This window comes from Carassius gibelio, chromosome B9, assembly GCF_023724105.1.
Source record: "Carassius gibelio isolate Cgi1373 ecotype wild population from Czech Republic chromosome B9, carGib1.2-hapl.c, whole genome shotgun sequence".
NCBI classification, from domain to species: domain Eukaryota; kingdom Metazoa; phylum Chordata; class Actinopteri; order Cypriniformes; family Cyprinidae; genus Carassius; species Carassius gibelio.
This window is the reverse complement of record NC_068404.1, coordinates 24,559,724-24,574,699: the sequence shown is the minus strand read 5'-3', so window position 1 is coordinate 24,574,699 and position 14,976 is coordinate 24,559,724. Positions and strand designations below refer to the sequence as shown.

At 36.6% G+C, this 14,976-nt stretch overlaps 1 protein-coding gene and 1 long non-coding RNA gene across 3 annotated transcripts in view; one reads left to right on the top strand and one right to left on the bottom strand.

Moving 5' to 3' along the window:
• Positions 1 to 14,976, top strand: part of LOC127964763 (ceramide kinase-like protein) — a 53,861-nt gene that overhangs the window by 27,630 nt on the left and 11,255 nt on the right. For both annotated transcript variants that reach the window (XM_052565084.1, XM_052565085.1), the window contains exons 4-5: positions 1,947 to 2,010; positions 8,601 to 8,743. In XM_052565084.1, coding sequence (XP_052421044.1) covers positions 1,947 to 2,010; positions 8,601 to 8,743 — 207 coding nt within the window. The remainder of the gene's footprint in view (positions 1 to 1,946; positions 2,011 to 8,600; positions 8,744 to 14,976) is intronic.
• On the bottom strand, positions 13,072 to 14,324 carry LOC127964764 (uncharacterized). Its single transcript, XR_008155135.1, has 2 exons — positions 13,653 to 14,324; positions 13,072 to 13,560 (listed from the first exon to the last, which is right to left on the bottom strand). It is a non-coding gene; the product is annotated as an uncharacterized LOC127964764 (long non-coding RNA).

The window sequence follows — 14,976 nt, the reverse complement described above, 5'->3', positions numbered from 1 at the left end:
TAATGAATGTGGCTACCTGATTCCAGAAGCCATTTGAACAGTAATAGAATCCGTTTCCTGATGATGTGCTCCCGAGGGCAGAGGCTGAGAGCTCGAGGTGGAGCCATTAAACAACATTTTACCTAATAGAAATTAAATATCTCATTCTGCCGCTCACAACGCAGAGCTTTGAGAATATATGTGATCGAATTAGCTCTATAGAATTTGTGAGAGATGAACTGGCAATATTAGCGAACTGTCACAATTGAGAGGAGCAATTACAGTGTGTAACTCGAGGCTATTTTCTGATAACTAAAGCTTATACATGGATATCTTATTTTTTGTACTTTTATGGTATTTAAGGGTCTAATTTAGCATTTTGTGTGCTTAGACCAGTTTTAAATCTAAGTTTGATTTTTAATCTAAATGAATGATATTTCCCAGCTCAGGGCAGAATGTGGCTCAGTCAGTGAAGTGTGACAAATGTACCTGGGTTGTGGTTTTGTTTGGCAAGGTCAGGGCCACATGATCCTTTAAGTTCACTTTGATTTGCAAGCTCTCCCCCTACAGGTCAGAAATAAGAATTGAACTCAGAATGTCTGGAACAGCATACTTACTACTATCTCTAAAAGTAAAAAGATTATTTTTTTTTTATTATTATTATTTTATTCAGCAAGGACATGTTAAATTGATCACAACTTTTGTCATTTTTACAAAAAATATTTCTAATAAATTGTTCTTTTGGACTATTTATTTATCAAAGAATCCTAATCAAATCAAATGAAATTAAAATGTATCATGGTTCTTAAAAGTTTTTAAAACTGATAATAATCAGAAATGTTTCTTGCAAAGCAAATCAGCACATTAGGACGATTTCTGATGAATCATGTGACAATGAAGACTGAAGTAATGGCTACTGAAAGTGTACTTTTTCCAACACGTGATCCAAAAAAAAAAAAAAAATAATAATAATTACCACAATTTTTTTTTTTAAATCTATTAAAATAAGAGTATTTTTATTTGTAGTATTTTTTCACAATACTGCGGTTTTACAGTATTTCTGATCAAATAAATCCTGCCTGGGTGAAACATCTTTCAAAAACAAATGAAATCTAAGTAACCCAGTTTCTGAAATGAATAAAACTCAGACAGAAAAATATAAACAGTTTGATTTAAAGCTTTAATCATATGATCTTCTGTCCCCACAGTCGTGTGCAGGTTCTGTAGTCTGTGTGCTTCGGTTTTGGAGCTGGTACCAGGAATAGCCGGGCATGTCATAATGAACAGACACAGCACTTGCATCTCTGTGTGCATCGTAAAACACGTTCTTAAACAACAAAAAAAAAACATCCATCTGCAAGTGTCACATCAGCCACGGTGAGCCCTTTGATGGTTGGTCACAGCTGGGACCCGCTCAATGGCGGAGATGCCCCAGAAAATGCTAAGTGGGGCACGGGCGTGCACAATACCATCTGCAGCGTGCCACCCCTCTTCCCCCGCATTCAGTGGCATTCTTGCGTGCCACACAGGCCAGGGGTTTCTGCCACACGACACCAAACCTGAATCCACAATTCTACTGGATCAAGCCTTTGTCCAACAAACTGACCACATTTAACCTTGTTTTTTGGACCCATGACCCTCTGATTACCTTGTTACCCAAGTGACGTCACAGCACTGCAGTAAGTGTAAACCACACAGTGAATGCTGGGAACAATCTTGACCTTGTTTTGTGCAGCTTGGGCAAGCTGAACACAAGAGCAGTTGCCTCGCTGTACCACAACTCATATTCTTGATTAAAAATGCAAACAGCATGCAAGTATAAATTCTGCTTTACAGCCAGGACCATATGTTCGGCTTAAGCCATTTGCCAATGCCTGGAAAAGGGTACTAAAGGCAGTTTGGAGTGCTTTGGTTTAAAAAAATAAAAATAAAAAAATAATAAAAAATTAACTCTTTCTTTTCCACAGTCACCAAAAGAAAGGGCCACGCACTGTCCATTCTGAAAGACTGCAGCCTGGAAGACTATAATGGGTATGTATACTTCATGACAAAAATATTAAATAAAAAAATCTCCAATAGTAGATTCTGTCTATGAAACATTTTAGCAGTGGGTTGGAGCAGTGCATTTTAACTGTCATAAATATGCTTCACTTTTAAACAGATATATTGTTTTTTAAATAATGTTTGTGCTTATATATATATATATATATTTTTTTTTTTTTTTTTTTTTTTTTAACAATGCAAATTATACTTTTTTTCTTATATTTAAAGTCAATTATATAAGAAAATAAGAAAAGAAAAGTAAATGTAATAAATAAATAACTAGCTAGCTCAGCTATTTGCCAAGGAAATATTTCATAATCTTTAACAATATTTAACCAATCTAATAAAAATTATAATCATGACAAAATGAAAATAGAAAAATAAAAACGAATTTAAATAAAAAATTAATTTAAAAAATCTCACTGATCTAAAATAACAGTGTCCTCTCTGAGCAATTGCCAACCAAAAGAATAGCAAAAGTAAACTAAACTAATTAAAAGGATAGAATTCTGTCATCAAAAGTGTCATTTATGGTAGTTAATGTTCAAGTTGCTCCTTTCCATACAGTAAAAGTAAATGGTGACCACGGCTGTCAGTCAGGATTTTGGTCACACTTTAGTTTTGGAAAGAATGCTCACAATTAACTAGCTATTAATGATGACTTTTGCCTCAAACTCCTAATTTACTGCTAATTTAAACTAGTTAGCATGGTAGTTGTTACATTTAAGTATGGGGTAGATTTAACCAATCCAGAGTAAAACATTAATATATGCTTTATTAGTACTAATAAACAGCCAATATTCCTGGTAATATGCTTGCTAATAAGCGACTACTTAATAGTGAAATGTGGTCCCTTAAAGGGGGGGTGAAATGCTATTTCATGCATACTGAGTCTTTTACACTGTTAAAGAGTTGGATTCCCATGCTAAACATGGACAAAGTTTCAAAAATTAAGTTGTACGTTTGAAGGAGTATTTCTGTTCCAAAAATACCTCTTCCGGTTTGTCACAAGTTTCGGAAAGTTTTTTCCGAGTATGGGTCTGTGTGACGTTAGATGGAGTGGAATTTCCTTATATGGGTCCTGAGGGCACGTCTGCCGGAAGAGCGCGCGCTCCCGTATAGCACAGCACTGAGAGCACAACAGACATTCACTGATCAGAGCGAGAGCGTTGCGAATTGTCACAAAAGAAGTGTGTTTTTGGTTGCCAGGGCAAGACAACCCTGCACAGATTACCAAAAGAGAAACAGCATTAAGGGACCAGTGGATGGAGTTTATTTTTACAGAGCATCAACGGAGTTGTGCAAGTGTTTTTGTTTGTTCCCTGCATTTCGAAGATGCTTGTTTTATAAACAAGGCCCAGTTTGACGCTGGATTTGCACATCGCTTATTTCTTAAGGATAATGCAGTCCTAAAACGAAAAAGGGTCACGATCGTGTGTTGGAACCGCAGGCGGTGAGTAAAACTGCTTCAAATATCTCTGTGCTGTTAACTTAACTATCGGCGCGTAAGCACATCAAGTAAACAACATGCGATGTTGTCATCAAACTGCACTTTCCACATGTACAGCTTAAAAAAAAAAAAAAAAAAAAAAGACGTTCTCGGGCTTGTGATTCTTTAGCTCCGCCCACACGTCTCGCATCCAGGCGCTCGTGTTTTTCCGGGAAAAATCAGTACAGACCATCTTTCTCTTATAAATATAATAAAACTAAAGACTTTTTGGAGTTATGAAGGATGCAGTACTACTCTATAGGTACTCAAGATTAACAGGAGATTGTGTGAAAACAAGCATTTCACCCCCCCCCCCCCCCCTTAACTAAAATATTACAAGCATATTTCCATGCATTTTTTGCCTTTACTGATAAGAAAATATACAGACCAGGCATGAAAGTTGTGAACAGCATCTGTAAAGGACTCAAGCCGGAAATCGATCTCCGGTTTATTTGAGGTGTAATTGCACTCTATGTCGGAATGCAGCTCAGAGGCTATAGTTTCCGATGGGATTTTCAATTAATAAATACATTTTAGTCTATTCATCACAGAAAGCTATCATACGGTTTTAGAATATTTGTATTATACTGTATCGCACAAGTTGCATGAACAACAAGTAGTCCTTTGGGAGTTCGTCAACCTCTGGTCACCATTCACTGTATGGAAGAGAACGGTCATTCTTTTATAGAAGACAGCAAGGAAGAAAGAGCATGACAAAAGGAGTACCATGCCTTTAAAGGTCGTTTTACGATGTGAGTGAAGATGGCATGGATTCAAAGCCAGATGACAGAGTAATCCTGCCTCTCTCGAGGTGACATTTAGCCTTAATAAATAAAGTAGTGTTTGGGACACAGAGAAGAGAGAGAGAGAGAGAGAGAAAGGCAGAGGTTGATTTTTGCAAAATGAGTGATAATACTTTGATTGGAGCGGCGTGCCGCAGGGCCCAGTGCGGAGCTCTCCGGTAGAGCAGGTCTCTCCGGTGTGGCTCGGCAGGTGGCTCCTTAATTACCTGTTCTGGAAGCAGTGATGAAGTACCACCATCCAGCCGACCGCGGGTGCGGGGCATCGCTCACACCACATTGTACGGTCTCTCTCCGTGTGCTCCAGTACTTCTCACAATTAGCTCCTCTTAAATATCTCCGGCCCCGGCTTAACGCTCATCCGTTACTGCCGCCCTACTGTTCCGCTGCATCCTCTGGGCTCGGTGGGAGGGGACGTGCTGGGTCTGGCACAGTGGTCTTTGATTAAAAACACAGCGTGCAGGTTCACGGCAGTGACAAAGGGGCAAGGGCAAGCGCCGAGTGAAGAACACATTCATGTTGAATGGTGATTAATCTGTGGTGTATGAAGGTGGTAAGAGGGCTTGGTGGCCAGGTTCTTGCGAATCTAGAAATAAAGAGATCAGACACTGTACGAGGTCGAAGTGGAAGAGTAAGATGGAGTTTGCACAGGTAGACGTAAAACCACAGGGTTGCGGATCAAAGACGTGGTGTTGGTATTACTGTGAGACCTATAGGGCTGGGTGGTATCACAATATTTACTGATGATAGAGATGTGTGCTGGACTGACTTATATTATTTTATATGCGAGAGTGATGAAGAAACATGGAGTGATGAGAAAATAGAGAGCATGAATTATTCTAGATGAAGTCCAGATGAGGAAAAACGGGTTGATTTTAGTGATTTATAGAAATGTGCCACATTTATATTAAATTTAATTGAAGTGAAGCTGTTTTCGCACCAAGTGCGGATAAAAGGGGGTGGGGGGGGTGGACTAAGAGAAAACTAATATAATTTTATCTGCTTTAATATAAATATTATTCTAGAGATGTATATATATTTTTTATATTATTTTGTTACTATTTGGGGGCTTTACGATTTTTTATTTTAATTTTAAAGTATCTTAGGCTCACCAAGGCTGTATTTATTTGATCAAAATCAAGTAAAAGCTTTAATATTGTGAAATATTATTACTATTTAAAATAACTGTTTTCTGTTTGAAAATATTATAAATGTAATCTATTCCTGCAAGGGTAAGGCAATATATATATATATATATATATATATATATATATATATATATATATATATATATATATATATATATATATATATATATAAATAAAATTGGCATAGCCATTTTTTTAGGATTTGGATGAACAAAGTTTAATGAACAGCATTTATTTTATTTTTCAAAATAGAAATGTATTGTGACATAATAAATGTCTTTACTGTCACGTTTGGTAAATCTAATGCATCCTTACTGAATAAAAGTTTTAATTTATATATATAAAAAACAAAATGTACTAACTTGTACAGAAATTTACGGATATATAATTTAAGTCAAATTCTGATCAGATTATATAACGGCCTAAAAAAAGAGCAATATTAAATCAAAGAATAATGCTATCAATAAAAGTGATTACATTAAACCTAAATCATTTTACAAAGAAACAACTCAAAGTAATGCTATTGAAAAAAATGTTGTTATAGGTGAAGTGTGTAAACATACAGTAATTCCAAAGGTTTTTTTCCAACACTGAACAAACAGAAACATCCAACTTAAATTTACCCAGTTGGCTGAGCCAATTTTAGTGTGTAGAGCTGCTCAAACACTTCAACCCACAAATACCTTCTAGTTTTCTCTGCATGTAAAAAAAAAAGAATAATTTCAGCTTAACATTATGTTAGTAGCATTATTGCTTTAGTTACACCTTTATTTACTCCTCACTGTTAGGACCCTGTGGCATCATACATCATATCTCTGCACTTACGCTAATAGATTTCATTTCAGATAATAGATTTCTCTTGTTCCTGTAAAGCTTAACGCTGAGGATAATGCCTGGAATTTCGACATCAGTCATGATCTGTCTGTGTATTCCAATTTCACAAAGCTTATTCTTTATCGAGGATTATAGAAATGATGCTCCGATGATTTTTGTTGAAATTTAATTTTCTGTCAGCATGACAAATCACTGAGGATATCTAAGCTACTTAACCCGATGGGGGAAAAGAGAGAGAGAGAGAAAAAAGATCACTCTTTCTGTTGTTTGCTAAACAGGATAATCTTCAAGAAGGGAATTTGTGTCAGTACAATTGTTACAGCAACATGGGGAACATTTCAGTCACAAGTGGTCTTCACAAGGATAGTTTGCTTGAGAAAATACAAATTGTCATCATTTAGTCCCTCTCATGTTGTTCCAAAAGTCAGTTATTGTACATATACAATATATACATAGGCTGCATATATATTTCAGTAGGCTTTATCAAGGTGATAATACCAGTCCAGATTTTACACAACAGCTTGGCAAGAACAATTATTAGAAACATTAAAACACACCATCTTCAAAACCTCAGCAAAAGCAAAAAGAAAGAAGGAACTTGAATAATTCCCCACATCCCATTTCTCCCGGTCTTGGAAACGTGTTACAGCGCTCTAAACCCAGTCCCCTGTCCTCATTCCTCTGAACTCGATTAATTAACCTCTGAAGAACTAATTCTGCAAAGGTAATACTAATCACACCTTTTTTCATTAATAGATCATCACTCATTAATTACTCCAGCAACTGATGCTTCCGCCAGTTTAAATGGAGTGCTGCTATTTCATTTGTGTCTCACGTGCCACACACAATAGACGTTAAAGTGATGGCACATCAGCGATAGATGCAATTATTCCCCTCACACTTTTATGGTAATTATCAGCACCATGAATGGAAAGACCTTATTTGTGCAAATTTTAATGCCGTCACATTGACTGCTGATAGATGGGAAGTGAGATAAGTGCCACAGTATTAGACAGACATGCTGCATTGAGGAACGTTACTTTTATGTAATCAATATATTATATTACTTTTGCATTAGTTTTCCGAACCTTCAGCTCCCCAATATTCTCTTTCCTTTAAAATGGAAGCCGTATGGCTGGACTTTCAGGCATTTTTATATTGAAAATTCTGTTTTGCTTGCCTTATATAAGCTATAATAGGCTCTCAGACAAAAACATACAAAACTATTAAAAATAAAAAGTACAAAACTGGGGCAGTACACTTTCAAAAGTTACTAATATGTACCATTAGAGAGTAAATAAAGGACCCTGATTTGCCTTTGTACCACTGCAAAATTGTGTAATTGATCTGATTAATATTCTTAATAAGTTCCTCCTCATGCAACGTTACCTTCAACCGTTAACTTTGGTTAATGTGGAATGGGACTTGTTCATCTCGACCCCATCCGTCATTCCCATAAAGCTCTACATTGTCTCTGCACGCCGTGTGTTTGGTGAGGCCTCTAGATTGAAGCTTTAACCTCTACAGATGAAGATAAGGCACAGTCTCTGACACCTGCCAAAAGGATCACAGTTAGCCCCTTCCACTCCTCCATAAAATAACCCAAAGGTGAATAGGTGAGCTTTGATGTATCGCTTAATATTTACTATCCCGATTTGGTAGATTCGCGGCGTCCTTCGAGGCTTAACATATATGGCGGATCAAAACATCGCAATCAGATTTATCCCAAACACCTGCGACTGCAAGGTCACAGAACTCATTTTGTGAGTGGCATGACTACTTGCTTATTAGTGCTGGCCGTGTCTCCTAAACAAATCTATTTGTGAGATTGTACAGTATTGCTAAAGGGCATTTTTGAATTAAATGTAATCAGCTTTACTAGGCTGTGTTCATTTATTAGTAATGTGCTTAAAGCAGATTAGTGGGCTCAGCCGTTTTTAATGATTTATTTTGCTGCTGAGATCTGACAGATTTTCTGCTATTCTTGAAAAAAAAAGGACATTTCCCAATTAGAATACACGCTTTCCACGGTTTAATCCATTGTTCAATACGCCGTAATGGGAATTATGGTTTCCATTAATTGAAATGGATTCCTCTAATAAAGACTTGCTAGGAATTTTTAATCATATTTAAGGAATAACTGTGCCATGTGTTATCTGTATTTTCAATCAAATACTCGTCCATATGGACTTACATTTATCCACATATGAGTGAACAACAGCCTAATTGTTACATGTGTGTTAGCCAGCCCTTGGCCATGAGTTTGGGTCACGTGACTCACTGCCCATCCGTTTGCTTTCTCTCTAGTGTGGTATGTGTTGGGGGAGATGGCTCTGTAGCTGAGGTGGCCCACGGGTTGCTTCTCCGGGCCCAGATGGACGCTGGGAGGGACACAGATTCCATCTTCACGCCTGTCCAAGCAGCACTTCCTCTCGGCATAATACCAGCAGGTGAGGATCAGGGGTGGTGTATCTCTTTCTCCTGCAGCTGTCCCAGTACAGCCCAGAATGTCCAGCTCTTTTCAAAAGAGCGCATGAGAATCAGCTCAGTGTCCTCGCTGAGTCAACACAAATTCAAAATTGACCCAATTTGCTTTTATTACACGTTTCTGATCTTACTGTGCATAATTCATCATATGCTTTAGACACGTTACATAGAGTACATGTTATTCTGAAAGTAAGAATTTTATTTTTTTGTTTTGCATATTTATATCAATACATCCCTGGCTTTTTCCAGATGATGTCACAAAACCAAACCTTTAACCCCTCCCCCTTAAACCACCTGGCTCCATTCTAGTATGTAACACCCACTTTCCAAAACACAAATTCCCAATGGTTATTCCTGTTGAATATCATGTTTCAGAAGTACATTAGAGTATTGAAGTAAATGGCAATTTTACTTGCATAATCTTTCAAATTTATTTTATTACAAAACCAAAATATTAATGAGAACAATAGCATACGTTTACATACTCAAAAAAGACAAAAACTAAAAGCCACAAACAATTTTGAGGTACTTGAATACCTTCATGAGGTATTTAAATTAAGAAAACAAATAAAACCGATAATTAATAAATCGCAGCAAGTCAAAATAGGAGTAAAACATGACAATTTATAACATCAGCATTGTGGGTAAACCATGGGACTTTTTATGCTTCATTCCAGCACTAAAACAATCAGAGGCGTGCTGCCAATTAAAAATCGAACCCTGTAGTAATTTCGGGTCTCTAGTTTCTGTGCTGTCAGAATGATTTAGTTTGATTGTGTTCTGAAACTCCTCTAGCGAAAACAAACAGGCAGCTCATAACAGCAGCAAGCGAGTGTATCATTATCAAATTGATTTAATCACAGTCAGGCCTCCGAATGGCCCACTCGCACACTGAGTTAATTGCCTTCAAGAGTGTCTGAAATGGAGCATCCTCCATTTGACTCTCCTTTGCTGCCTTTGAAACAGACTCCACTGGCCTTGGATCAGCAGCCCAGAGCCCTGACTATTGTGCACACTCACACAGGACTGACTAAGCTCAGATATTTTCTCTTTTTTTGCGGGAGTGTGGCACAAACCAACCACGAAGAGCTGCCAAACTGGGCTGGGAAGAGGAGGGGAGAGCAGGGTAGATGGGTTCGGTTGCGGCCTCTACTTTTTCGGCCAAGAGATTGACCTTCACTTGTCATTTCAGGCACAGCAAAATGGAGTGCTGTTGTTAGGAGCAATGGAAGCCCTCCAACTCCACACCCGCTGCAAACTGACCGTATCAGGGTCACGCTTTCTCTTCATTAGTGCCGTATCCCACAGGAGTATTTGTAAACAGTTTCCTGTCACAAATGCAGAGGGGAAAAAAACGACCCCCTGCTTCTGCCGTTTTCCTGGGCAGGTTTGGATGTGTCGTTTGGTGTGACATCAGTCCCAGGTCAATCCTCAGGGATAGAGGAAATGGAGTCAAATCGACTCTCTTTGTTACAGCTTTGCAAAAACACCCATATAATCTCTTAAAAATAAAGGTTTCCAAAAGGGTGCTTTCACAGCATTGCCATAGAAGGACCATTATTGGACTTTTTCAGTAATCAGAATCAGATCCTAAAAGAACCATGATTTTCTTGGTGTGAACAAAATTGTAATAATCTACATTCTTAAAGACCACTTTTTTTTTTTTTTTTTTTTTTTTTTGCAGAAGTAGAACAATTTTGGGGTCTTCAAAGAACCTTTTGATGAACCATTCAATTTTTTTTGTTAGTGTGAAGAACACTTTTTCCACTATAAAGATCCTTTTGCATTACGGAAATTTTCCATGAATGTTAAAGGTTGGACATGGAACCATCAATTCAAATGAAGAAACTTTATTTCAAGAATTGAACAAACCTTTTGTGTAATCGAAACGTTCAATGAATGTTAAAGGTTCCTAATGGAACCATTGATGCCAGTGAAGAAACTTTAACAATGTAAAACTTTTGTGCAATGGAAAGGTTCAATTGAGGTTGAAGGTTCTTCATGGAAGGGTCTATGCCAATAAAGAACCCGAATCAACTACCGCAAGTAGTTACAATGTGCACATCAATAAAATATACAAGAAATGCCAAGCCAAGTTGATGTCTAATTATCTTAGCTGGAAAACAGACTAGCTTCTTTAACACTTTAATTTGTCATTTTTATGCTTTTTGTCAGTATTCATAACACAGTGAAGTTGAACAAACATTCAAGTTTTTTTTTTTTTTTTTGGAAAGACTAATTCCAATGAGCGTTTCAAATACCTTCTTTACACAATGCAGGATAAACATGCAAAAATGCAGCGCCCTGCCCAATTAAAGGCTTTCCCACTGCACCATAGTATATACTCCTCCTTGGTACATATAGCATATAAATTGCAGGCATCTAATTAATTTGCCTGCTTTTAAGGGTTTCAGGGGGACTGTTAATTTCTTTGATATTCCAGGCAAAGAACCAAAATGTTGGTGCAGTTTCCACGAGACTCTTAGACATGCTTGACTAGCGAGTCATTGCATCACATTCATCTGCCTGGATGAGGGAGACATTAACTGCCTTATGAATATTCATGCTGTCTGCTTAATTAAGTTAATTGTTCTGCAGAAGTGCTCGCACTTCCAAGGACAATTTTTTTTCTCTCTCTCCATTTCTCCCCCACATCTCTCTTTTTCAAAGCCCCCTTCCTTCCTATTCGCCCCCCTACTCTAATATCTGGGCGCTACTACCATTCGTCACCGGGTTCTGGAATGGAGATTGGTAATATATGGAGCTCCCGATGATGTTGGCACAGGCTGTTGCTCTGAGCCTTGCGGGAGAGACAGATGCACGCTTGAAATATAGTGTTACTGCACGGCAGCAGCGCTACAGACACCACCCAAAAACAAAAGAACAAAACGATCAATGTCAAACACCGAAAACATTGTCTTACATGCAGTACATACGATGTGGTAGGACAACACTTGGGCGAACCTCAAGTGGGATTTACCAGATCTTTGTTAGAAATGGTAATTTTAGCATTCAGATAATGAGTTTTTAATATCATACTCACTGAGACTGTTAAGTAACCGCATTCATTATATTTATTTTAATTGGCTGTAGACCAAGCGCTCCTTATATTCCAGATTCTCACATGACTATTGCTTGCACTGGAATTTATTCCTGCAGAACTCGCTTTGCTAAAGCCACAGCTTGACATTTATGATGGGGAGTGAGATCAGCTCTGTTCCAAAACCTAGTGAGCTGTCTACGTAGGCAGTATTTTAAGATGTAATATGCATGCTCCTGATGTGAAGACTGTTTCAAAATGAAAAAAGAAACTATGTGCATCAGGCCAAATTCTGAAGCATCTTCACGCTGAGAACGCTAGCCCCATAATTGAAAAAAATTCTAAGATGGGATATACTATATTATAATCTAAAGATAACACTGTAAAAAAATTTTTTGATCAATACTTCATGGTAACATATGTTTTTCTATTTTAAATAAGTTCACCTTTAAAAAAAATATACAAGATTCAGCTAAATCTTAAGTCATTTTAATACAAGTCAAAATTACTTGTATAGCTATTGTGATTATAAATTTGTGGCAGCAACTGAACTTAATTTTAAGCAGGTGGGATTTTTTTATAGAGTACAGAATTTTTTTTTAGAGTAAAATGTGAATGATTAAAAATTACTAAAAATTATATTTAATAAAAAAAATAAAAAAAAAATCCAATCAGTGTGCTATGTCTGCACATTTTTCAAAGCAATTTGCATAATGACATTTTGCCAAACTTTTCTTTTTTTTTTAAAGCTAGAATTAGTATTAATTAAATTCAGTACAATAAAACTACAATATCATCTACATAACATTTAAATAACTATTTGGGCAGATTATCTTAATTGTATTACCAAAAGACTAAAATCCTCATTATCACAATACAATAAATCTTATCATTACTGCAGTGAGGAAAATTTCTCATAAATATATATATATATATATATATATATATATATATATATATATATATATATATATATATACACAAGTTTTCATTCTTACAGACACTGTAATAATATGCACTTCTTTAAAGGTGGCATGAATAAAATAAAATAAAAATGTGATTAACTTTCATGAAAACATCACGATACTTAAATAGCATTTGAATGGTATCGACTGAAGGGCCTACTGTGCACATTATCAATTACCACTAAACTCAAAAACATTAATAATTAACATTGATAGCCATGCTCCAATAGTTTAATTTAATATGGGGCAAATATCTATTCTGCAGAAAGCTCAGAGATACTCAGTTTTATTGAGTTTGGCAGCAAGTCTTGCCTTATGTTTTAATGGGACATAGAATAATAAATATACAAAATGCTTCCAAAAAAGTGACTTGTGAAACAATGCCATGTATGATACATACAGGATGTACTCATCTACCAAGTACTCATGTAAACGAAATGACTAAAAATGTCCATCCCTAGTAGTTAGTAGACAGCACAGCAGTTCACGGTTTTGGAAGTCAGTCCGTCAGAAGCTGTTATCTTTACCGAGTCTCAGAGCTGGGCTTTTGTGTTGAAATCATCATAACATATGGAAACTCCCAGAGAGGCCCGGAAGCATCATGGATGTGTTTGGGAGGGAGGGTTACATTACCAGTGACCTGGTAGGTGGGAAGAGGCACATGTACTTGCAGCCAAATTCAGTTGGAGTGTGAGTGAGTGTGTGTCCAGCACTGTAGGCCTGGCCGTCTCATTCGGCAGAAAGGGAGGGAACGGTTTCATCCAACACCTCCGTCCTGTTCTCATTTACAGACATTTGCTTTCATACCCTGTTGATCTGAGCAAACACACTGGCCAGATAACTGCATGAAAGGAAATGCCTACTCACCCGACAAGGACAAGCCTCTCTCTGCTGTTTGTCTCTGGTAGTAATCAGTACAAATACACACACCTGTTCTCCCTTCGCAAGCTGCCAGCAAGGTAAACTGCCTTAATTGGCACAAGGCGATATTAACTTAAATTAATGCCCTTTAACAAAGTCCTCATCCTGTAATGATTAACTTTACCTCACTCATTAGATGGGTGAAGCTGCTGCTGTTTTTAAATCAATACTGCGTCCCAACTCAAATACAATCTAAACAGTGTGCCAGACGAGATTTAGTGTGTCCCAAATCACAGGACATTGACAATAATATTGCAAACTTTCCTGATATTCCTAATGGGTGAATATTAAGACCGTAATGCCTTTATCTCCCGTTTTACCTTAAAAACAAATATGTTGCACAGTATTCAGATGATCTCGTAGCATCAGCATTTGTCTAATGAGAAAGCTTTATCTAAAAATCACCTGTCCAGAGAACAGATTATTATTATTATTTAAATACTGTGCTATATTCCAAGCCTTATGAGGCCATATGATAACTCTGTGTGACAAACAGACAAAATTTGGACGTTTTTCACTGATAATTGCACAAAGTCTCATATCACATTCAGAAGACTTGGAATATAGTGCATTTTCTATAGCATTTGTTGAAACAACATTGTGAAATTGACAAATCAAGTCTTGTGTACAATATTGTGATTATAATGGATAAAATATTTTCATTTTAATATACACTGTAATACAATTATCGACTGTTTGGACACAAAGGCAGCATACATTAAACGTTTATATACTAAAATCAAAAGGGTAAATACATTCAAAAATAGTTGCATTTTTAGGATTATAATATAATATAATATAACATTTTCTGACTTTTGATTTTTGGTGGGGTTTTTACAACCATTGGTCGACAAGTTTTTAAAATTCACAGCATAAATTAAGTAAATTTGTACAAATATGTGTACTTACAAATTTCATATTTGACTAATAATATAATATAATATAATATAATATAATATAATATAATATAATAATATTGCCCATAACTTCTTGTGCTATGATGTTTGTGGACAAGTATTTCTTTGCAGTACAGTATGTCACAACAGCATCACTACAGACTCATAAGCATGCACTTGGTTTTAGTGCATAGTGTATCAATTTAATAGAAATAACTAAAAAAATCGGCTGAAATCCATCTTTTAATATTGATATGCTCTGAAAAAATACATGCTAAACAAAGAAGACTGCAATTAGAAAGTATAAAGGCCATAGATTGTTAAGGACTTTAAGTGAGCCGTGATTGGTCGAACAGAAATTGAATGGACAGGTT